Here is a 25,000-nt window from a genome sequence, read left to right as displayed (position 1 = left end):
TCTCGTTTGAGGTTACGTGAACACCGGCACGTATATATTTCCTGATATCTACGAGTTCCTTTCTCGATAGACACATATACACAAACACACGCGCGAACGCGCGTGATATGTGTGTATATATTTATTATGAAGATAAATTTCCTACTCTTATTATTATTTTTTCTTCATTTTATCTCTTTTTTTTCCTCTCCTTCTTTTTTCTTCTTCTTTTTTTTTTTTTTTTTTTTTTTTTTTTTTTTTTTTTTTCTTTTTCAAATAATTATTCCGACGATCTTAACGATGAAGATAAGAATAAGATATACTAACGTCAATTAATACATATTTATTCACATTCGATCGGACAAATATTTCACGAATGGATTTAATTTGTTTGATAAGGCAAAAAATAAAAAAAAGAGAGAGAGAGAGACAGAGAGACAGAGATTCAATGTATAAGAGAATAAAATAATTTATGAAAAATATTTCAGAAAAACAGATAGATTTTCTTCTTTGCAGGAACAACAACATAGTTGCAATTGTTGATGATCATTGGAAATGGGATCGCAGTCTCGATCTTTCTATCTCTATTTCTCTCTCTGTCTCTCTCTCTCTCTCTCTCTCTCTGTCTCTTTACGACGGATCTTCCCTTCGCACTTTACACTCGGTTGTTCCTTCCTGACAGGCAGACGTCTAAGTGAAATCTCTATTCTAGCGCAGAGAGCAGAGAATATGGGCGTTAAAAAGGACAAGACGCGAATTCTCACGCGAGTTTCCAACACGTCGGAGAGAAATGATCAAGGACAAAGCTGTAAGATTATATTCGCGTACGTCGTCGTCGGTCTGGGTATGAAAAAAAAAAAAAAAAAAAAAAAAAAAAAAAAAAAAAAAGAAAGTAAAAGATGAAAAAAGGAAAGAAAAAGGGAAAAAAAAGAAGTAAAAGAAAAAAAGAAGAAAAACCGGAGTGAAAGCTACGAATCTTTAATTTCTTTTCCTATCTTTTTCTACCTCTCTCTCTCTCTCTCTCTCTCTCTCTCTCTCACTCCCTCTCACTCTCTCTCTCTCTCTCTTTTTTTCTAATGGGAAGCGAAATCGTAAAACCGCGAAGTTAACGTTTATTAATATTATTACTACTACTATTGCCACGTGATATACGAAGTACATATTTATTTCATATATATTTTATATATATTATATATATATATATAAACGTAGATGTAATACGCGTTGATTAATCGTGCGGGAATCGTGCTTCCATCGGGATTTTTGAGTGGCTCGCTTTGATTTCGTGCACGAAACATAGCGTTAATTAGCGCTTCGTCCAAGTCACGCTCGTTTCTCGTCCTCGTCCTCGTCGTCGTCGTCGTCGTCATCGTCGTCGTCGTCGTCGTCATTTACATACATACATACATACATATATACATACATAAGAGGAAAGTTTCAAGCAAACGAGCAAGCGAGCGAACGAAACGAACGAACGTACGTATGCACTCTTCGATGAGAAACAAAACCGAGCACATTGCCTTAACTAGTGCACTTTTTTTGTCGAGTCTTTCGAGAAAAAAAGAAAACGAAAAAGAAAAAAAAATAAATAAATAAATAAAAAAAAAAAAAAAATCTACTTTTCCTCTACCCTCTCCTCCTCCTTCCCCGCCATCACTTCATCCTGATTTTCTCCCCTCCTTCATCCCTTCCTCCACCTCCCGCTTCCCATCGACTTCGTCGTTCTCTTCCTCTTTTTCCATTTCTTTTTCTATATTTTCTCTTTTTTTTTTTCTTCTTCTACTCCTTCTTCTTTTTTTTTCCGAAGAGAAGAGAAATCACCGTACATGGAAAAATTTTCCCCCTTGCGCTAAATACACACCAACGCTCCACCTCCACGAGTCTTCTCCCTTATGAATTCACATATTCTCTTTTTCTTTTTTTTCTTTCTTTCTTTTTTTTTTCCCCCATAACTCGTCAAACATTTCGAGGCAGTCGTTCGCGCACGCGAGAAACGTTTCCCTCAAATATTTACTTCCCCTGGCTTCGTGCGCTACGAAGATGTTGCTAACACGGCCATGGCACAGGTAATAACAGAATCATCAGAGAAATATATGATTTCCTTTTAACGCATTCAACTTGCAATTTTTCTTTTATATTTATAGAAAAACAAGAAGTGGAAGGAAAAAACAAAAACAAAAAAAAAAAAAAAAAGAAAGAAGAAAAAAAGATAAGTAAGAAAAAAGATCGCTTGATATCGAACCGTCGATAAATGATATATCTTTTATATATATTTCTTCATGTTTACTTTGATTTTTAAAAATACAGGTATAAGAAAAAACGAAGAAAAAAAGAAAAAGGAAAAGAAAAAACGAGTCGACTAACTTCTTATTTATCTTTCATTCGGAGAGAGAGAGAGAGAGAGAGAGAGAGAGAGAGAGAGAGAGAGAAGAAAGAAGGGGAGAAAAAAGAGGAAGAAAAAAAAAGAGGATTCTTTTTAGAAAGCAAAAGAATGTTGCAGTAAGATCCTGACAGTCGTAATAAAGAATGAATGGATTTTTTTTCTCCCTCATTCTCCCTCTCCCTCTCTCTCTCTCTCTCTCTCTCTCTCTCTCATTCTCTAGTCCATATTACGTCGTTAAAAAATCAAATATACTTTCTGCCGTGTTTTCCAAGGAGACAAAAACAGGAAGCCAAGGGAAAAAAAGTGAGGACGATGGTCGAGAGGAGGGAAGGGAGGGATGCCTCTGCTGAAAGTGAGAAAAGGTGAAAAAAGGGAAATGTTCGACAGAGAGAGAGAGAGAGAAAGAGAGAGAGAGAGAGAGAACGGACGAACTGTGTAGATAAAGAGAAACGAAAGAGAGAGAGAGAGAGAGAGAGAGAGAGAGAGAGAGAGACAGAGAGAGAGAGAAGGAAAGCAGCGCACGTAAAGGGTGAAATGCTGTCGTCGTGCAACACGGCCCTACTCACCTCTTTCCTATTTTAAAATGGTACGTGCCTGGCATCGCTTTTCCACGTTTTGCCTACATATCGTCATCGTCGTCGTCGTCGTCGTAGTCGTCGTCGTCGTCGTCGTCGACTCACGTAAAATTCGCATTAACCGACCGATGACTGCGCGACGTTTGTACCAACTAAGCAACCCCTTATCGTATTTCTACTACTGACATCGAAAAATTTCTTTTATATCGGAAAAATCCGTAGGATTCGTTCTTAATTAAAACTCGATAGGTTCGATTACCGCGATTCGAACGATTTACGAGTTCTGTTCGAAAAGGGAAGAGATGGAGGAGGAGGAGGAGGAGGAGGAGATGGATGGAGAAAGGAGAAAGAATAAATAAACGCGTATATACGCGAAAATTTATTTCAATATAGAAGTTTACGGACACGTTATATATATATATATATATATATATATATATATATATATATATATATATATATATATCTGACAAACTTCGAAAAAGAAACAATAAAATCTAAGTTGTTTAACGGAAGTAAAGATAGAGGGATGAGGATCAGGATGAAGTTGAAGAAGGATTGAAGGAAGAGAATGTGAAAAGGTCGATCGAACATCCGGGCAAACTCTCCTTCAGGCTGTTTACCGTTGTCCTACATTGTGCTGTCGATAGTAAAGGACTGGACAACATTATCCGGATATGCTCTCGTCGATCTTTCGAAAACGCATGTTCAACCGTTCGTCTATGTTACCCTCGGGGGAAACAATATTCCCCCTTGTTTTTCGATATCTTTCATGAAAGGAAAAGTATTTCGTAACACCTTTTGCGATCGAGCTTTCGAACTTTTGTGCTTTTAACGGGTAAAAGAAAATAAATAAATATGTATATGTATATATATATATATATATATATATATATATATATATATATATTTTCGGAGAAAGATTTAAAGGAAACGAAAACGCGAGAGAACGCGATAGAAAAAGTTCACTTGAGGGATTTGTTGTTATTCCTTGGGAAAAATACTCAGGAGAGTATTGGCAGCATCATTTTAAATCGATTCTCGAAAGAATCTCGTTGAAAACGTCTCTACTTGTTTATCGAATAACGTCGATAGACGCACACACACACACACACACACACACAAAAGTATACTATATACGATATACAAAGTTAGTAACGTCAGCTTGTCGCGTAGATACGTGTAACATCGAAGTCAAGAGATGCTACTCGGCTTCGACTTTCAAAGGATATCTCTCGGCGAGATGACCTCGTCTCTTCTCAGGCGTACCACCTGTTACTGCCAGCCATTCGTCTCTTTACTACATCATAATACTCGGCTCGATCTATGTATGCTTCGTATTATCATATTATTTCGTATTGAAATGGATACAACGTTCACTCGTAAGTATTAAATAATTCTTTATATTGAAATTCCATGAGTTTTGGAAAGATCGTATCGTATAAGATAATATCTCGGCAAAAAAAAAAATATATATATATATATAAGAAAAAGAAAAGATTAAGAAGACAAAAATAAAAAAAAACAAGCAAGAAAAAAAGAAGATGAAAATGTGATAAGAACGATAGAGATAATGATCGATGTTAATAAAACAATAATAATAATAATAATAATAAATGGATAATAATAGCTTAAGAAAGATGTTGTATAAATTTTCTAGGAGCATTATGTAATTCTTTCGAAAATTTCATTTGCACGAAATGGAGAAGAAGAATGAGTCCGACACTGACTTATATTTTTAATTCGCTTCACGTTCCATTCTCTTTCTTCGTCGTCTTATTTACCAGGGCATAAAAATTTCTCGTCGTACGGTCATTCAGCACAGAGCTTCGTCGTACCTTCCTACGCTAACCTCGATGTCGTTAAAACAACGATTATTAATGCATTACAAAGGCTGCATAGTAATGATCCACGATTAAAGCATGATCTCTTTCAGTAGTCAGCGTTTCCTTCCACTGTATCGGATAAACGAGGCTACAGTTTTATATCTATATCTATCATGTAGCGTTCAGCTTTGAAGCGTTTGTACACCTTCTTGAACTATGTACTCGTTAAAAAGATCAACGATCGTTCGACTTTACACAGCACGAGCTGAAAACGTGCCTCCGTTAGGCGACGATCGATCACTTCGAAACGTTCCCGAATGAAATATAGGCAAGTATTCTTCAAGGTTAGTAATCATAGACGAGTAGATAGAAACCATCCCACCAATCATTCTGCCATCGCTTAAGAACCCGCAGAAATAGTATACTTTTTCTTAAATCGACGGGTGAAATAGCTAATTATATGTTCCTTGACAACACTTCTTTTTTTTTTCATCTTCTCTGACTACATTGTCACGCTTTAAATATACGAGTAATTCTTCTTTTTTTTCTGCTTCTTCTTTTTCTTCTTCTTTTTCTTCTTCGTTTTTCTTGTTGTTTTATTTTTTTTTTTTCTTTTTTTTCTTTTCTTTTTCTTTTTTCCCATACAAAAAAAAAATAAATCATAATCACTCAAATTATACATGCAAAAGGATGATTTACGATTTACGTCAGGAGGAGAGATGTTAAAAAAATTGAAAAAAAAAAAAAAAAATAAATAAAAGAAATATTAAATAGAAAGAATAATTACATACTTCTTCTTTTTCTCTTACCTCCCTTATACCTCACTCCGCTCTCCCTCCCTCTCATCGTTTCATATTAATTGACATTCGAATGCGAAGAAAAATTTGCAAGATATACATCGAAGAAAATAATAATAATAATAATAGCAATAGTAATAATAATAATAATAATAATAATAATAATAATAATAATAATAATAATAATAAAAATATTGAAAAATGTATAAGAGCGAGCTCGATTAAAGAGAAAGTCTGTTAACTGTGACCGAGTACGTCTTTTGTAAGTTAGAAGAAAATAAAGATAAGAGAAGGGTTGAGAGTGACGGAGAAAAAGGGAGTGGTGGGTGGTAGAAGGGACGAAGAAAGGGATGACAATCTAGCTTGGCACGAAGTGTCGGGGGTTACTAATCATCGTGGCGTCGAGACAGAAAATACTCGGGGTCCATCCATCGCTTTTCTCTCCGCTCTCATCGCCGTTTATTTTTCATTCTTTTCTACGTCGAGAGAAGCAGAGGAAGCAGAGGTAACGTAGAAGAAGCAAAAGCATCGTCCTCTCTACTCGTAACTCCCTCTCCAATTTCCGTCCTATCCCGATCTACCATTTTCCTTTTCTCGGTCCACCGGCGACGTCCTTCTTCTCGTCCTTTTCTCCACCCTACACTCCACCTATATATATACCTTCCTCACTCTCTTTCTATTTCCATCCTCTACTTTATTCTCTTTCACCCTGAATGTCTCCTCTCGATTTTCTTTCTCTCTCACCATTTGCGTTGCCTCTCTCTCTCTCTCTCTCTTTCCTGCGTATCCTTGCGTAACCCCAGACGTTTGTGATTAAAGGCATAGTGAAGGACGACCGACGAGAAAATTTTTATTTCGAGAAAAACAGTCCAATCTCCAATGTGATTCTTTTCTTTTCCTTTTCTTTTTTTTTTTTTTTTTTTTTTTTTTTTTTTGAAATCCATGAATAAATATAAGCGTGTATCAATCCACGATTATAGCGATGGATATTCCTTTTACCATTGTGATTTTCTTCATGTGGGTGGGATGGAGAGGGGGAGTTGATGGACGATAAAAATAAAAAAATAAATAAAGAAGAAGAAAAAGAATAAGAAGAGGGTATAACACACTTTTGTTTATAGGAACGATAGAAAAAGATCCTCGCGCTTAGAGGGGAATGGGTAAGGAAGATTTGACGCTCGAGCGTACGAATAAATTGGCGATCGACATTGAAATACCACTTACCTAATCGTATCATGATTAGAGGAGAAGGCAGCAGCCCGGCCCCTGTCGCGATGCGTTAAGTAACAAGAATTAGCGTGCGCGTGCAATGAAGCGATAAACGGATATCTTCACTGTTACGTTTAACGATCAAAACCACTTCACTTGACTTTCGCTATGTTCCTATACGTTTATTGATCGTAAATCCCCTTACCCCTGAATCCCTTATCCCATATCCTTACTACTACTCCTATCCTTGCGCGCCCCTATATCGCCCTCCTCCCACCCTTCTACTTGCACCTAACCATTTTAACAATAATTCATGATAAAATTGTTTGTTTTATGAATGCGATTATTATAAGAACGATTTGAGACATTTAATTTATTTATTTATTCCTTTTTTTTTTCTTTTTTTTTTTTTTTTTTTTTTAACGTTCAAACGTAATTAGGAATGTCATTTAAAATATAATTATTATTATGTAGTATAGGGGGAAAAAAAAATTGTCTCTTTTCCATTAAGAAATTAATGTCTAAGATCTCGTATTAAATCGGGGAAGTATCGAACGAGCATTTGAAAAAGTTCCTTTAGAACGAGAAAGTCGATAAATTCTACGGGGAAATATGAGTAAAACAAAAAAGAAAAGAAAAAAAAATCGAGGAATGCCAATGAAGGTAGGAAGTCTCGAAAGAAATTGAAAGTTGAAAGGAAGGGACGTATATTTGATAGTAGAGAGAAATGAAGAAGGGAAATTACCGAAATTCATGATAGGCATTACCGAGGTTAAACGGATGCCGCGGCTAAATTCGAATCATGGACTTGTGCCAAGGGTGCGATTAATTCATCTCTCTCTCTCTCTATATATATATATCTCCTTTTTCTCCCTTTCTCTCTCTTTCTCTTTGCCGTTAATCCTCTTTCTCTTTTACTCTTACTCTTTGCTGCGTGAAGGTAAAGGGATTCCTCGGAATGGTCGTATACATTGGGATGCGACGTCCAACGAGAGATTTGGGTCGAATACGTGCCAAATAGAGCGAGCGAATTCGCGTGGTGCCGCTAAAGAAGACGAATAAATAGGGATGGAAGAAAAAAAAAGAAGAAGGGAGAAAGAGAGAAAAAGAAAGAAAGAGAGAGAGAGAGAAAGAGAGAAGTCGATGCACTCTACCTACGATGGCAACGATTTTGCACGAAGCATTAAAGAACTGAGATATCGCCGGATTACGGAGCTTAATAACGACCAAAGAGAGAAAAAGAAAAAAAAGTTGGAGGGAGTGAGAGAGTGTGAGAGAGAGAGAGAGAGAGAGAGAGAAAGAAACGGACTTTAGAGTAAAGGGAGAGCCTAGGGGGGAGAAAAAGAAAAGTAAAGGAGAAAGAAAGTAAAGGAGTAGAATTCCCAGTCTGGAAAACTATCGGTGGGTGGGTGAAAAAAAGAAAAGAGTAAAAAAGAAAAGCTTGGAAGCTGCTTCACCGGTGAAAAGAATATCGTGCTCGCGCGTTCGCTTCATTTTCTAATTGTAAAAAGAAAAGGACAGAAAATAAAAAGGAGAAACAGAAAGAGAGAGAGAGAGAGAGAGAGAGAGAGAGAGAGAGAGAGAGAGAGAGAGACAGACAGAAAAGTAGTTAGAAAATAAATCTTTTGGTGTCTGGACGTATGGCGAAGATACGAAAGACGAGAAAAAAAAACTTAAGAAGAAAAAAGAAAACAAAAAAAAAGGAAAGTGGAAAATAAGGGAATAAAAAAAAAATAAAAATAAAAACGAAAACATATCGAGCCTGTTTTTTTTTTTTTTTTATTACTACCTTTTCTCTTCCACCTTTTGAGCGATACGATTCTCGAGGGGAAAAAAGAAATCAAAATTTTCCCTCCTCCCTTCCCTTCCGCTTCCCCCCCCCCTCTCTCTCTCTCTCTCTCTCTCTCTCTCTCTATCATACACATTTTTTTCTCTTATTCATGCTCACACGTTTCATCGAAGCGAGTACACGATCCGTTCGAATGGAAAGCGCGATAATTCAATTGTCGTTATAACGCCAGAAATACAGTTTTTATTCGGTAGGAGAAAGGTTAAACATACACCTCTCTCCACTCGGTCCCTCTCTCTCACCCCCCCTGCACCCCCCTCTCTCCCTCTCCCTTTCTCTTTCTCTGTACCAAACGAACACGGTCCGCTGTTCAATGGATCCAACAAATGATTTTCACCGAGCTCGCGAATCCATCAAATTTTTCGGCGTACCGACCAATCCCACTGATTCTACAACAAACTGGACTCGTTTCATTCACCCGACTGTTTTTCTATTCTTTCTCTCTTCCCCTCTATCACCTCCTTGCCCCTCCATCCTCCCCCCATCCCCCAAAAAACCCCTCTCTTTTTCTATCTCAATGTCTCTATAAGGAAGTGTTGTATAGTATGTAAATAAAACAACAAAAAAAAAAAAAAAAAAAAAAGAAAAAAGAAAGAAAGAAAGAAAAAATTATTTGTTAATCGTTACAGTGATTATAACAACTTTCCAATAAAAGGAAAAAAGCAAGAAAGAAAAAGAAAGAAAAAGAAAGGAAAGAACGATACGAGGAACGAGAAGATTAACTCCCTATCGGTGGCCGACCACCTTCTTCCGTCTCTCTCACACTCTCTCTCTCTCTCTCTCTCTCTCTCTCTCTCTCTCTCTCTCTCGTTCGTTCCTCTCTTCCCTTCCACCATTATACGGCATCGTAGGTAATTTTCCAGCAGCGTGTACCACCGAACGTGGGTTACCAGCCCATTGTTTATTTCCTCCGGTAGTCCTCGAGTTCTCTCTTTTCTTCCCTTCGCTCCTCCGCTTACCCTCTTATTCCAACTCTCCCACATAGACGAACACAAAGATATGATTCCGTATACGTAAATATGTACACGTAAGTTTGTACGTGTAAGTGTACATATAACTATGCGCCGTTCGCTTACTTGCTTGCTCGCTTGCTCCTCCTCCTTCTCCTCTTTCTCCACCTTCTCCTACCCTTCCTCCTCCTTGCATACCCTACCTTCCTCTCTCTCTCTCTCTCTCTCTCTCTCTCTCTCTCTCCCCCCTCTCTCTTAGTACCTACAACTCTCGTCAAGCCACCGCATTATCCCACCCTCTCACACACCGGTATTGATTCCGTCATACCACCCCCGCCAAGTGAGAGACCCAGACCAACCTATTTATATGTATGCGTATACGCGAACTCTCTCTCTCTCTCTGTCTCTCTCTCTCTCTCTCTCTTTCTCTCTCTCTCTCTCTCTGTCTCTGTAGTATATATCCGTTCTCTACGTACTTGTGTATATATTTGCAACTATGTATTGACTGTATATCGCACATGTTTCAGCAACCGAGCGTCCGTTCTATTCTCGTCCTTCTCTAACTACACTGTGTACATATGTACATATGTATATGTCCATGTATATATGTATAAGAGAGAAAGAGAGATTGTGTATGTGTGTGTGAGAGAGAGAAAGAGAGAAAGCACAGCCAAAGCAGACAGGATGGTGGTTTAATAAATTACGCTAAATACCATCAGGACTTTGCGACGCGCCGGCGACGACGCGCACACGCGTGCGGCCGCACGTGCATTTACTTATGCGCGTGTACTTTGCTGCCAGAACAAAAAATGGCGACCAGCTGGAAAGAAGGAAAACGAAAAAAGAGAGAAAGAAAGAAAGAAAGAAGGAAAGAAAGAAGGAAAAAAAAAGGAAAGAAAGGAAGAAAAAGAGAGAAAGAAAGAGAAAGGGTGATGGATGCGGGAGAAGAGGAGGGGAGATATTAAAAGGGAGATGAATAGACGACGTTGTTGCGTTCGGGAATGAAAAATATTGACGTAAATTCTCTCTCTATCATTTTGAATCTTTTAAAGGGGGCACGAAGGGGGCACGGAGTAGGGGAGAGGTTGATTCGCTTCAGATAATTACAAGAGCGATCGATTACGCGACTTGATGCCAAGGCATAAGTTAATATTAAATTCTCGATATTCAACACGTAACAAACGCTCGCTCGCTCTCGTGCAACCCTATAATTCGGTCCACGAAGATTAGAGGGAGACAAACAGACAGACAGACAGACAGACAGACAGACAGACAGACAGACAGACAGGCAGGCAGGCAGGCAGGCAGGCAGAGAGGGAGAGAGAGAGAGAGAGAGAGAGGGAAAGAGAAATCGGATTTATCGGTCGCGAACGCAAATATGGGCGTCGAATACGAGCGAGTTGATGTAAATTCGAGAGACGTGGGACGTATGTAAATCTTTAAAGGAAACAATGCGAAAGTTACGAGAACGAGGAGAAGAGATAAAAAGGAGATAAAAAAAGAGAGAGAGAGAGAGAAAAAGAAGAGGTCGAAAGAATAAGAGGAGAGAAGACACGGCCAGGAGGCACTCTTCGACTTTTTCATCCCTTTAAAATTCACCCTGGGATTCTTCTTCGTGCAGATTTGAATAATATAGTAGACGAAGGGGAAACCAACGACGCTCGAAAACTCCCTTCTCTCTCTCTCTCTCTCTCTCTCTCTCTCTCTCTCTCTCTCTCTCTCTCTTTCTCTCTTTTTCTGTCTATCTCGGAAATCTAAAACGTGAAAACCACAAGTGAAGAGTGAACAAGAGACAGAGAGAAACAGAGAGAAGGTAAGAGAGAGAAAGAGAGAGAGAGAGAGAGATAAAAAGAGAAAGAGGGAGAGAAGCAACGGAAGGACACGTTTTCCGGATTTCCAGACGTTTCTCTCGACGAGAAGAGGAGTTAAGGTCATTAAAGGCGATCCTAAAAGTTGAACGTTGATCCTCCAGGATATACTTCTTTTCTCTTCTTTTCTTTTCTCTTCTTTCTTTCTTTCTTTCTTTCCTTTTTTTTTTGTTCCCTTCTCTTTTCTTCCCTTTTCTCTTCCTTCTTTTTTTCTCTTTTATTTCTTTCTTCTCTCTTTCTTTCTTTCTTTCTTCCTTCTTTCTTGAGAAACATGAAGCAGTCGTTATCTCAATGAGAATCGATTTAATTTACGAACACGCGAAGGATTTGCAAAGGAGAACCGCGTCTATTCGTACGAAACGACGACGACGACGACGACGACGACGACGACGAATATTCCCAATGAGGTTATTTGCACTTGACAACCTCTATTACGATTGCTCTCGATTAAACGTGATATTAGAAAAATGCCCTGACAATTCGTTATTCTTTCCATCTTCTTCCTTATTTTTTTTTTTTTTCGCGTAAAATAATAAGTCATTCGTTGATCAAACTACACAAGCCACATTATAGAAGCACACAATAATATAATCATTAAAGTATGTACGATCGTCCAATTAAAATAGAACTGACTAATGAAGTAAGGGAGGGGGGGGGGCGGGAAGGAAAGAAAAAAAAAGGAAATGAAAAAGGAATAAAAAGAGTAAAAAGAGAACGAAGGAATCGATAGTGTCGAGTCATTAAATAAAAAAAAAAAAAAAAAAAGAAAAAAAAATTAGAAAATAATGAATATAACTAAAGATTTATTTTATTTCGGATTCATTATAATATGACTCAAATGAAATTCTTTTAAAAGAGATTGGACACGAAATAGAGAAATAAATGATTGCCGAGAGACAAAAGTAGGTACATAGGTACGTTCTTTTGTGTATGTGTGTATATATATATACTAAAAGGAGGAGGAGGAGGAGGCTTTGCGAGGGCGGAGAGATTAGACAGAGCCGCAGTTCGAAGCTCGCGATGGAAACGGGGTCAGAGACGAAAGCGAGCGGTAAAAAGACGGTCGCGAAGCAAGTCGCACGCAAAATACCGGAAACATGGATCGTGTGGATCGCGAGAAAACGCACATAGTGCATAAGTATGATGATATACGTTTATATCCTGCTCTTTCGTAATTTCCGTCTAAAAGAAAGAAAGAAAGAAGGAAAGAAAGAAAGAAAGAAAGAAAGGAAGAAAGAAAGGAGAGGAAAGAAAAGGAAATAGAAGGAAAGAAAATGATCAAAGGAAAAGGAGAAAGAAAAAAGTAAAAAAAAAAAAATATATATATATATATATATAGCAGAAGACGTCGCTAGTGACCCTAAATTTTTGTTTGTCTTACGAGAAAACATTCACCAACGTTACATAAATCTTTCTTCTTCCTGCTTTTCACCTGATAATCGAACCAGAAGTAAAAGTAGAACGAATTATAGTTCTTCTAGACGAACGAACGTCTCTTTTTTCTTTATCTTTTTTTCCTTTTCTTTATTTATTTCTCTTTCTTTCTCTCTCTCTCTCTCTCTCTTTCTGTCTCTCTTTTGATAAATCGATAACGGAGTAAGTAGACATCGTTAAGGAGTTAAGAAAGAAGGAAAAGATTTTCAGTTCGAATAAATCGATCGATAAAACGGAGATAGAGAAATTAACGAGTTGAGTTCGAGTGTGCTAGTAAAGAAAACAATATCGTTAACGGACCTTGAGAAGGCATGCTTGATCGAGCATCGATGGAGGTGAAGCAGGAGTTAAAGGAGGAGGAGGAGGAGGAGGAGTAAGAGGTATAGGAGAGGCACGGAATGCAGCTAACGTTGAATCCAGTCTAACGTGTAATCCGACAGGCGTGTATATGCGAATCTATGCTAGAACGCGACTAGACCATTGGTCAAGAATGGGAGAGAGAGAGATAGAGAAATGTTTCGTCCATTTCTCTCTATCTCTATTTCTCTCCCTCTCTCTCTCTCTCTCTCTCTCTCTCTCTCTTTCTTAGCACATAAGCTCTCTATGCGTTCGCGTTTATCCAGCGTATAGGCTCACACTTAGATCGGGATTACGTAAACCACTAGGAGTTGACTATAATGCGATCAAACGACCTACAAATCACGGGCTTCGCTTTCCGGTTAGCAAAAGAGAGAGAGAGAGAGAGAGAGAGAGAGAGAGAGAGAGAGAGAGAGAGAGAGAGAGAGGAAAGGAAGGACAGTAATAATTGGGATTTAACCCTAAAGCGAAAAGCCATCGTATCATTTTTCTACGATAGATCTTTAAAAAGTTTTAATTTTTCTCTTAAAAAGTAAAGAAAAAAAGAAAAAAAAAAGAAAAAAGAAAGAAAGAAAGAAAAGACTACGGGACGGCTAATCACGAAAGATTTTTACGTTCAACGCGATAAAAAAAAAAAAAAGAAAATATATAAGAGACAAAGGAAGAGAGAGAGAGAGAGGGGGGGAGGGAAGAAACGAAAAAAGAAAATGATCCGGGAAAATGATCTCGAAGGAAAAGAAAAAGAAAAAGAAAATATGATATAAAAGTTTTCTCTCGTTCATCCATCTCGAGTCTCACAATTTCATTAAACCCGTTGAGAACATTGATCGTTGAAAGATGAAGGGAGAGAGAGAAAGAGAGAGAGAGATAGAGAGAGAGAGAGAGAGAGAGAGAATGGATCGATCGATCGACCGTACAGGCTTTAGTTTTACGTCGGTGCTCTCACGGAAGCCGATAATGAATTTTCAGCTGCCAAAACGCACTAGCATCGAACCGATCGGTAAATGATCGTTGTTTGCCATCATTCCACGGTCCGGACATCGCCATCGTCATTATCATCGTCACCATCGTCGGCAGCAATGGGCCATCGTCGTCATCCTCGTGATCGTCATTATCGTCATCGTCGTTGTTCCTTCTCTCTCCGTATACTACCATCCCATCCTCCTTCCTCACAGTACTCCCTCCTTCTCTTCTATCTCATACTCCTTCATCTCTCTCTCTCTCTCTCTCTCTCTCTCTCTCTCTCTCTCTCTCTCTCTCTCTCTCTCTCTCTCTCTCTCGGTCGTTTCTACTCTCGATGTATTGTCATTAAACCTCGGTGGCGAATTACGTAAACCATGGCACATCGATATATCCCAATGCGACTGAGCTTATTGTCGGCATGCACCGATGAACCGCTGTGTATATATACACCTACATGTGTATAGAAAAGAGAAAGAGAGAGAGAGAGAGAGAGAGAGAGAGGGAGAGAGACGAATAGATAAAACGACGAGTGGAATCGATAATCCATTGTTCGCTTTTCCCCAAAACCGACAAATAACGATCTCATCGTAATAGAGAAGAAAAGATATGGAAAAATAAAAAGGAAAGAGATTCCCACGACGATAATGTGTATCGAACGTTTTCGTGTGCATATTCTCTCTCTTTTCTTTCTTTCTCTCTTTCTCTCTCTGTCTTTCTCTCCTTTTTGTATAAAAATCATGCTGATTTGTGCTACGGTATCGACAAGATTTCATATGGTGATGTCGAGGAAAACGACGCAGATCGATCGATCGTGTTTCTCTGTTATCGTCATATCGATCAGTACATCGTGTAACGATTTTTACCATACCTGATTGATTAGCTAGCGTTAGAAACTGGTTTGAGTTTATTAATCCTACGTAATGATGCGTTCGCACGACTTGATATGCATAAGCCGATATTCTATAAATTATCGCCTCTCGTACGACGATGGTTGGTTAAACGAACGACTAAATAATTCGATAATAACGATCTCTATTATTCGTCGTAAAGAAGGTATATTAGTTATCTTCATCTATAATGTATTCATATTAATTTACACAGGACTACCATTCAAAAGTGAAAGAGTAAAAGAAAGAAAGAGAGAGACAGAGACAGAGACAGAGAGAGAGAGAGAGAGAGAGAGAGATTCAAACTGACATATATACAGACAGAGACAGAGAAGGACATAAATACACTTCATTAATAATAAAACTTGACTCGCGCGTCTTCGTATTACGAAATATGAATGCGTACTTCTACTACATCGTTGCATTTAATAATTAATCGTAGCTGCCTTTTCAAAGATTCGCGTGTCCAACCATCTCGCAAACCAGGTGCAAAAAAAAACGAGAGAATAAGAGAGAAAGAAAAAAGAGAAAGAAAAAAAAGAGAAACGGTAAAAAGAGGAGGACGTTGTACTTAGAAAGAATTAAGTGCCGCCATTAACTGGCTCACGAAGCAGAATAGGCGAACGTTTTCTACGCGTTTCGCATAATACCAAAGTTCAACGATTAGCTTTCCTCTTTTGCCATCATCTACTCTTGTCGCAAACATTTTCCAATTTTAACGCTTGCGAATCACCTAGGCTCACGAAACGTGAACCCTTCTTCTATCTTCTCTCTCTCACTCTCTCTCTCTCTCTTTCTACTCACACATGTATAATGCATATAAACGTATTTCTACGTTTACGAGGAAGAAATAACAATAGAAAAAAAAAGAAAAGAAAAAATAAATAAATAAATAAATAGCGAAAGAAAGAAGAGAGAAAAAAGAAAGAAAAAAAAAAAAAATAAAAATAAAAAGAAAGAAGAGAGAAGGGAACATCCAATCGAACATATAATCGAAATTAAATCGATAAAATATTAACGTGTTAAATCCGCATACATAATCGGCCCCCGTTAAATAAGATCGCCCGCGTAAGCTAGATAATCGAGCGAGAGAGTTTCGCGCGTTCCTTTTAATTTCGAAAGTGCGCATCCGGTGAAATTACGATGGCGCCCGAGAGCTCGACTTCCCGCGGCACGCGTGGACCGCTAATTCCGTTGATCTCTATTTATGATAGGTGCACTTTTCTACGGAATTAGAAATAAATAGAGAAAAATTGATGAGAAACAATTCAATCGTTGTACAACTTTATATATAAATATATATATATATATATATATATATATATATTTCTTTTTCTTTTCTTGTTTTACAAAAATCTATCCTCTTTCTATGTCTTTTCTAAATCAAATCTAAAATATGAATGAGATTTATTTAGATTACAAAAGAAAAGAAAAGAAAAAAAAAAAAAGAACAGAAAAGAAAAAAAAAAAAGAACAAACAAAAATTGATATCAGCTTATTCGAAGGACGTGATAATGAATGTAACTAAATTATAAAGAAATTGCGCAAAGCACCGTTCGATCTTGTGTATGGGGTCGTTTGTAGAAGTTACGTAAAATATAGTATACCGTAATAGTCTTTGACCGAGAACTCTCGCATTATTCAGGATATTTCTCTCTCTCTCTCTCTCTCTCTTTCTCTCTCTCTTTTCCTCTTTCTTTCTTTTTTATGTAACAGAAAGAAATATGTCCGTATATTCTCACGACATTCGCTATTTATATCAAACGGACAAATTAATAGCTATTACTTAACTAAGAACAAGTATAACGTTTTGAATTTAGCGAAAGATTCGTTCGGAAACTTGGAAAAGTCGAAAGTATTCCTCGATTCAGTAAGTAGAACGTAGTAAGAGAGAGAAAGAGAGAAAATATATAACGCGATAAGATTCAAGAAAATCGGCGATGTGCTCTCTCATAAACTCGAACGAGTTCGCGTTTCTTCTTTAACGAGTATATACGTTGCCACGACTAATTAGGCTAATTGGAGATGCGAGACAGCGTCGGCGAATCTCGAAAGTGCGACTCCTTTCTTGCTTTAAGGTGATACTTTCCATTCGCTCCCATAGGAAAAACAAAAGAGAGAAAGAGAGAGAGAGAGAGAGAGAGAGAGAGAGAGAGAAAAGAAAAACAAAAAAAAAGAAAAGAAAAGAAAAGAAAAGTAAATAAAGACAAACACTTTTGATAGGTACGTCAGTTCCAAAGAAAAATTAAATGTACCGATAATCCTTCGATTCTCAAAATCTATTTATAAATTTAATTCGTTCGACTATAATACAATTGATACCGGAGGATTAAAATATCTATAGTAAGATAGTTAGAAAATTCAATGATATCTAACATATTTCGTTTCGATTTCGTAGGATAAGTTTCTATAGTATATAAATAGACAAATAGATAGATAGATAGATAAATATATCGCTTTGCACGACCGAAAGAAAAGTAGAAAACGTGGGATAGAAAATCGCGTTTTCCTCGAAATAACCGCGAACTTCCATTTTGCGCGGTATAAAGCTGCTCGTCTCTTACCTCTTTCTATCTCTATCTCTATCTCTATCTCTATTTCTATCCCTATCTTTATCTTTCTCTTTCTCTCTGTCTCTCTCTCTCTCTCTTTCTATATATATATATATATATATATATATTTCTATCTCTATCTTTAACTTGTTCTCTCTCTCTCTCTCTTTCTCTTTCGTTTTTCCACGAGACCGAAAATTTCTCTTTACTTCAAGAAGCTTTCCTTCTCTTTCTTTTCTTCCACGATATCACGACAAACTTGCTTCGAAGGTAAAGTAAACATATGTATGTGTATATATATATATTTTCACCTCAACTTACGTATATGTGTACATATATATATATACACACACATCCATACATACATACACACATATATATATATATATATACACACACATACAAGTATGTATATATCCACGCATTGGTATCTAAGATACTTATAGACGTAGACACTATATCCGACAGGATACGATGAGAGGACATCCTTTCTACGAAGGAAAAGCGTAGGATATGTCCAATATGTGTTTTTCCGTGTGGCAACGCGTTTTTCCGCCAGGACTCGATTCCGGCACGTTTAACGGCAAATTTATGGCTTACTATGAAATGGTTTCTCCCTTCCCTCCCCACCCCTCTCGTCCTCTCCTCTCCTCTCCAATCCACTTCCCCCCCTCCTCACATCTACTCGGTATAACAAAGAAGAGCAATACGTATAAATTTTATTTGATTCTCGATGGATATCCCCTTAACACGTTTACCCCCATTTAAAACTTTTTTTGAGATCAGATATCTCCAAAACGACGCTTATTTAAATTGTAACATTTTTCAAGTATCTAAATAGATATAAAGGAAATATTCGTAATACGTTTTAATTTTGCCGTATCAAATTAACCTATAGCACTCGAAGTATATCTTATAAAATAATGCCAAAATTAGAGATTATATTCTCAGGCATAGCAACAATATAATGTAGACACTGATAAAGCCAAAGAAAAAGTCCGTATTGCTGAAAGCTTTAGCCACCCCCCCCCAAAAAAAAAAGAAAACAAAAAAAAAATTCGAGTGCAAATGGTTAATAAGTGATTTTGTCGAAGTGTATATGTGTGTGGGAGTAAGTGGGTGGGTGGGTGGGGGGGTGGGGGAAGAGGGTAGAGGAAAAAAATTAAAAGTCCGACATATTTCGACGTGATATAAAGGAAAATTAAGACATTAAACATTACTTCCGGTCAATCTATCGACCGATCATCTTGTATGTATCTACGTACATAAATACATACGCACTGATGCTATGCGTTTATATATATATATATATATATGTATAATCCTCCAGGAGAGAAATAACGATCCGACAACTGTGACCTACTACATGAGACCGAAATAACTTGGTAATAAGCGTAAGAGTGGGAAACCGTCGTTTTATCGAATTTGTAAGGGGCTTCGAAATATCTTTCATCATCTTCCTATCTCTCTTTATCTTTCTCTCTCTCTCTCTCTCTCTCTCTCTCTTTCATCCTTTCTTTCTCATTATACGAAAATATATTTCCCAAGGTTTCCTTCTTTCATATATAAAATAGTAAGAAAAAGAAAAACAAAGAAAAAAGAAAAAGAAGAAGAAGAGAAAAGGAAAAAAAAAAGAAGAAGAAGAGGAGAAGAAGGAGGAGGAGGTAGAAAAGGAAAGGGATTTAACTATATTTAGAAGTTTCGAATTCACGAGTAAAGGAAGACGTCAGTCGAAGGATCTTCTCTTGCTGAGTATATTGGACGAGTAAAAATAGAAGGCTAACTAAGTATATCCAAAGAAAAGAAAAGAGCTTCGTTGAAGGTAGAGCAAAAGAAATCTGAAAAGGGAAAAGGAGAAAAAAAAAGAAAAAAAAGAAAAAAAAAGCAGTAGAGTAGATGGGTAGAAAGGAAGGATCATCTTCATTTCTCGAGAGAAGAAGTTCGACGTTGAAACGCGGAAACATCGATGGAAATGCAGAAATGGATGAAGAAGATGAGGATACTCGAACGAAGGCGAGTTAAACTCGAGAGCGAGAGAGAGAGAGAGAGAGAGAGAGAGCCACATGTATTTATTACCGAGATTAACGGCTCGCATTTGCATTTCCATGTAGCGCAAGGGGCATGGCGAAAAGTTGTGATTTAAAGGGAACGGAGGCACGCTGAGGATGAGCGCGTGCGTGCATGCGTGCGTGCATGCATGCATGCATGCATATAAGAATCCAAAAGAGCAGAAGAGAGAGAGAGAGAAGGAGAGAGAGGAGAGAGAGGAAAGAGAGAGAGAAGAACGAGACGAGATGATTCTACCGATATGCCCCGTAGCAACCGCACACCGTCGTGTATACAGGTATATATGTAAGTATATACGCGAATGAGAAGCAACGAACGCGACGTGTGTAGCCCCGTGTATACGGAACGAAGGAGCTCAAGACCTTGTTCGTTGTGTCGCTCCTATGATTATACGCACGAGCTGTCCCCGCGGCTTCCAACTTAGTCGGGCATACGTCTGCATTTTCAATGAGAGAAAGAAAGGAAAGGAGGGAGGGTGGTAGAGAGAGAGAGAGAAAGAGAAAGAGGGTAAAAAGATATATATATATATATATATATATATATATATATATATATATAGAGAGAGAGAGAGAGGAGGAAAGAAAAAAAGAAACAAGTTACACTGCAGAATAAAGTGAAAAATAATCAACTTGTGTTTATATTACATCATATCTATCTATATATCTATCGATGTTAAATAATGCGATAAAAGGATTTTACGATAAATAATTAAGAAATTATCAAAGACCGTGAACGAGATATATAAACGATAAAATTTGAAATAAATTCATAATTTGTATATATATATATATATATATATCTCGGGATATATTGTTAGACGACGACGATCGGTCCAATTCTTCCGTAGGAAAAGGAAAATGTGTATGCGAGTCAGTGGTTGTAGGAAATATTGGTAGGATGCGGAAAAACCTTCCGGAATCCTCGTTTTTCCATTTCTGCCTTCGCGTCACGTATAAGCGCGCCTCGTAAAGTCGATAGACGCCAAGAAGCCGAAACGAGAGAATCTGAAGAGAGAGAAAGAGAGAGAGAGAGAGAGAGAGAGAGAGAGAGAGAGAGAGAGAGAGAGAAAGCGAGACTGCAATTCCTTCTTTCTTCTAATACTTTCTCCGTTTTCTCTTATTCTTTAACTTCGTCTTTTTATTCTCGTTTTTCTGTCCCCCCCTCTCTCTCTCTCTCTCTGCTCCCTCAACTCCACTTTTACATCCCTACCCTGCCCTATTCTACCCTGCCCTGCCCTGCCCTGCCCTGCCCTGCTCTGCATTACCCTACCCTGCCCTGCTCTACCCTGCCCTGCCCTATCGCGACACCGTTTCTCCGTATATTCGATTTCAAATCTGCCGTGGAAGAGAAAAAGAGAAAGAAATAGATGCTGCTGAGCTCTCGGAAATTCAACCATTTTCAGAATTCTTTAAGTCATCCTTTTTCCTCTCAATTTCTTTCTGACGATTTGTAACGTATATAATATTTTATACATATACATATATACATACATATGTGTGGGTGTATGTGTGTGTACGCCTGTAACAAGAAAGAGTGAGAGAGAGAGAGAGAGAGAGAGAGAGAGAAAGGGAGAAAACATATAGCCGATCTATAAAATCTACATACATATCTCTTATGTACATAGTAAATCAAATCTACATCTATCTAAGAACAAAAACACCAAACATCCGAGTATATACCCTATATAACAATATATGATTTATAATACTTTAGTGAAATTCAAGTCGATTTAAAAGCTAATTTAATCAAATCAATTGAATCTAATTTAAAACAAATAAAGAAAATTCGCGATGTATTTTTTTTTCTTTTTCCAAATTTTTTTTCTTTTTTTTTTTTTTTTTTTTGTGGATTTTTTCCCCCTCTCGAACATATAAAGTTCATTCCTCGAGTGAAATGAGTCTTAAAGTGGAGTAGAAAAAAGAATAGAAAAAAAAAAAAAAGAAAGAAAGAAAAAAAAGAAAGAAAGAAAGAAAGAAAAAAAAGAAAAGTGAAATTTTGTTTGTTCGAAATTGAGACACCGTTAACGTTTAACGCAGATAAAAAAGAATAAAAGTACAAAAGAGGTGGATGATCGATAAAATGGAATTTTTCTCGAAAGAACGAAAAAAATGTAGACTGGATTACCGAGAGTCCGCGTTCCGCCGCGAAAATTCTTCGCACTCGTTATCGAACGATACCGAGCAGAGCCGGCCCATAAAACGGTTATTAGGAAAGTTTAAAAGTCGAGAGAAGCACCTGTTGAACACATGAAAGAACCAATGGCAATATTCGAAAGGTCATTCGCACGTCTTCGGCTTTGTCGTCATCGTCATCGTCATTATCGTCTTCGTCGTCATCGTTTGTCTTTGTCGTCTTTGTCGTCATCTTACGAATTAAAAATAATGCCTTACAATTCATAAATAATTATATATATATATATATATATCAAGCATAAATTTGACCATATCTATTTAATACCTACTATGTATGTTAAGTTAGCAATTTAGATCTATATTGTCACTTAAAATTATCGCTCGAGTACGTCGAAGTAAATAACAGAGAGAAAAAGAAAGAAAGAAAGAAAGAGAGAGAAAGTGAAGGAGAGAGAGAGAGGGAGGGAGAGAGAGAGAGAGAGAAAGGAGATATTGAATGACATTATCTAAACGTGATCGGTACTAAATGAATGCACGCATGCATACAAAGATACATAAAATCTATACGAGTATAAATATTGTATAAATCGTCGAGGTCCGATCTAGGCGTAGATAAACTTTCAATTTTAATAAAACTTATCGTCTATGGTGAAAGTATAGTAAACTAAATCGAATACGATAGGTCGTTCCTTCCGACGGCTTTCTTTCTTTCTTACAAGAATTTTCGGACTTCTATTTTCGTCTCGAGTCAAGGATGGAGAGAAAGAGTGAGAGAAAGAGAAAGAAAGAAAGAAAGAAAGAAAAAGAAAAAGAGAAAGAAAGAGAAAGAGAAGGAATGTGCGGAGAAAGACGATGGAGGATGATGTTTACGAGCAATAGTAGCGGACCAACGGGTCCTTTTTACCATCGCCGTAACGGTCGTATAGGGTTTTCTTCGTAGACCCTTAAAACAGCTGCTTGGCGCGGTACTTTCGACGCTTGTCGACGAATTCGGGATTGAAATCGGTAGACCCTAAGGAGCCTGCCAACCAACTCCAAGTGTTTCCACTTTGGTTACGGAGAAACGTCAAGGGAAGTCTAAATGAAGAGAGGAAAATATGAAGAAGAAGGAGAAAGAGCAGAAGGAGCATAAGGAGAAGGAGGAGGAGGAGGAGGAGGAGGAGAGCACGTGGCTCTTTTAAAATACGATTAAAATCGTGAAACCCGACGAGTTTGCTTTTATACGATGTTTCTTCTACAACAGTCAGTCCATTTTTAAACAGCACGGATTAATTGCAATGTGACTTTTTTAATGGATCTAAATGATCGGTAAATATTTAATGATAATCTTCTATATTACACACTGTCTCATTTTCGTAATGTTTTCTTTTTTTCTTCTTTTGTATGTGTATGTGTGTGTGTGTGTGTGTGTACGTGTATTTCATATTCCTTTCCTTTATCAAAATTTCAATTTAATCCGCCGTAGATTTTAATTGCTCCCGGACGTTAAGGTTCAGTTGGATCGTCATTTTAGATAACAAAGTTGTCAGTTCAACGATAAAGATTTTTTATCATTAAAAATCGTGAAGTGAATGTACAAGACAAGTATTATTATTACATCTCTCTCTCTCTCTCTCTCTCTCTCTCTATCCATCTATCTATTTATCTCTTTCTTTCCTTTCTCCTCGTCTCTTGAGCAAGTAATCTTTTCCCTTCGACACCAAAATCAAAAGCTAACGAAAAGCAAAATGACAACGAAGAGACGATCCATTAAGAGCGAATATACTTCATATAAAGGCGACGAGTGAAAAGATAGTCGGTTGTCGATAAAGATTATCTCTTACCAAGTGTCATTAACTGTTCTTCCATGATTTTATAATCTTCTTCGAAAAATAGAACGCGTCCTTTAATCGCTAGAAAAGAGGAAAAAGAGAAAGAGAGAGAAAGAGAGAGAGAGAGAGAGAAAGAAAAGAGATTATCCTCTATTTAACAAACATCTTTCAGAATTTATTTATATATTCTTTTTCTCTCTCTCCCTCCCTCCTCCCCTCCCACCCCCTCTCTCTCTCTCTCTCTCTCTCTCTCTCTCTCTCTCTCTTCCTTTCTCTTTATTTCCCCGTTGAATTTTCTTTATTAACATAGACCCGTCACACTTTCAAACGGATATTCCGACGCAATATCGCGGTTGAGCGTACTAAAACGATAAGGCTCGATGGATTCTCTCGATCGATAATCAAATTCGCCGGTACAGAAATGGCCATGGCGTATAACCTAATTCCAACGACGTGGAGAGATTAGCCGTGTATTAACGACGTGACCGCGTAATATCGCTAATATCGATTACGATGCACAACTAAATCACTTTTCTCGCGATAAACGAGACACTCGACGGTTAGAGATAGGTAGGTATAGATAGGTAGGTAGGTAGGTAGGTAGGAGGTAGGTAGGTAGATGATGGTAATGATGATAGTAGTGATGATAATAATAGTAGATGGTGGATGACGAAGAGACGAAGTAAAGAAGACTTTCGTGTGTTGTGGAAAAATTCGATGCAAATTTCAAAAGGAAAAGGGAAAAGGAAAAAGGAAAAAAAAAAAAGAAAAAAAGAAAAAAAAGGAAGAAAAAAGAAAGAAAAAAGGAAGGAGTAAAAAAAGAAAAGAAAGCGGGGATGAAAAAGGAAAAGAAAAAAAGAAAATACGTGAAAGAGACTTACCTTTACTGGAGCACGGAAAAGTGATGCACTACTGTGTGTGTTAGCGTGGTGATGAGCGTGACTATGATGGCTATGGTGATGGTGTCTCGGATCAGCACTTCCTCCCGCAGCCGCTTGTTCTGCCTGAACCGACATCGCGGCACGGGCCTGTCTCTCCCGTTCACGCAGTCGGTCCCGCTCCAGGCTGAAAAGATAAAATTCCATCTCCGGTCAGTCGTTCGTCCGATTCCATTAACCGAACCTTTTACTTCTTCATCGACCATACAAAAAGTGGTCTCTCTCTATCTCTCTCTCTCTCTCTCTCTCTCTCCCACCCACCCTCGAGTGCCTCGGAAAAGAATAGTACCGTGTAAACGAACTCACTTGTATTACCCATTTAAAAACTTTATGTTAGCAATAAACACAACTTTTATACTTTACACATGTAGATAGTTTTTATTTGACAATACGATCGATTACGCCTGTGTTTATGTTATATAT

General features: G+C 37.7%; 1 protein-coding gene across 10 annotated transcripts in view; it reads right to left on the bottom strand.

Moving 5' to 3' along the window:
* LOC124423362 (AF4/FMR2 family member lilli-like) overlaps positions 1-25,000 on the bottom strand; it is a 161,485-nt gene that overhangs the window by 55,438 nt on the left and 81,047 nt on the right. For all 10 annotated transcript variants that reach the window (XM_046960992.1, XM_046960994.1, XM_046960998.1 and 7 more), the window contains exon 2: positions 24,521-24,704. In XM_046960992.1, coding sequence (XP_046816948.1) covers positions 24,521-24,704 — 184 coding nt within the window. The remainder of the gene's footprint in view (positions 1-24,520; positions 24,705-25,000) is intronic.

The sequence above is a fragment of the Vespa crabro genome, chromosome 4 (assembly GCF_910589235.1).
Source record: "Vespa crabro chromosome 4, iyVesCrab1.2, whole genome shotgun sequence".
NCBI classification, from domain to species: domain Eukaryota; kingdom Metazoa; phylum Arthropoda; class Insecta; order Hymenoptera; family Vespidae; genus Vespa; species Vespa crabro.
The sequence above is the reverse complement of the archived record's forward strand: the minus strand, read 5'-3'. Positions and strand labels throughout refer to the sequence as shown.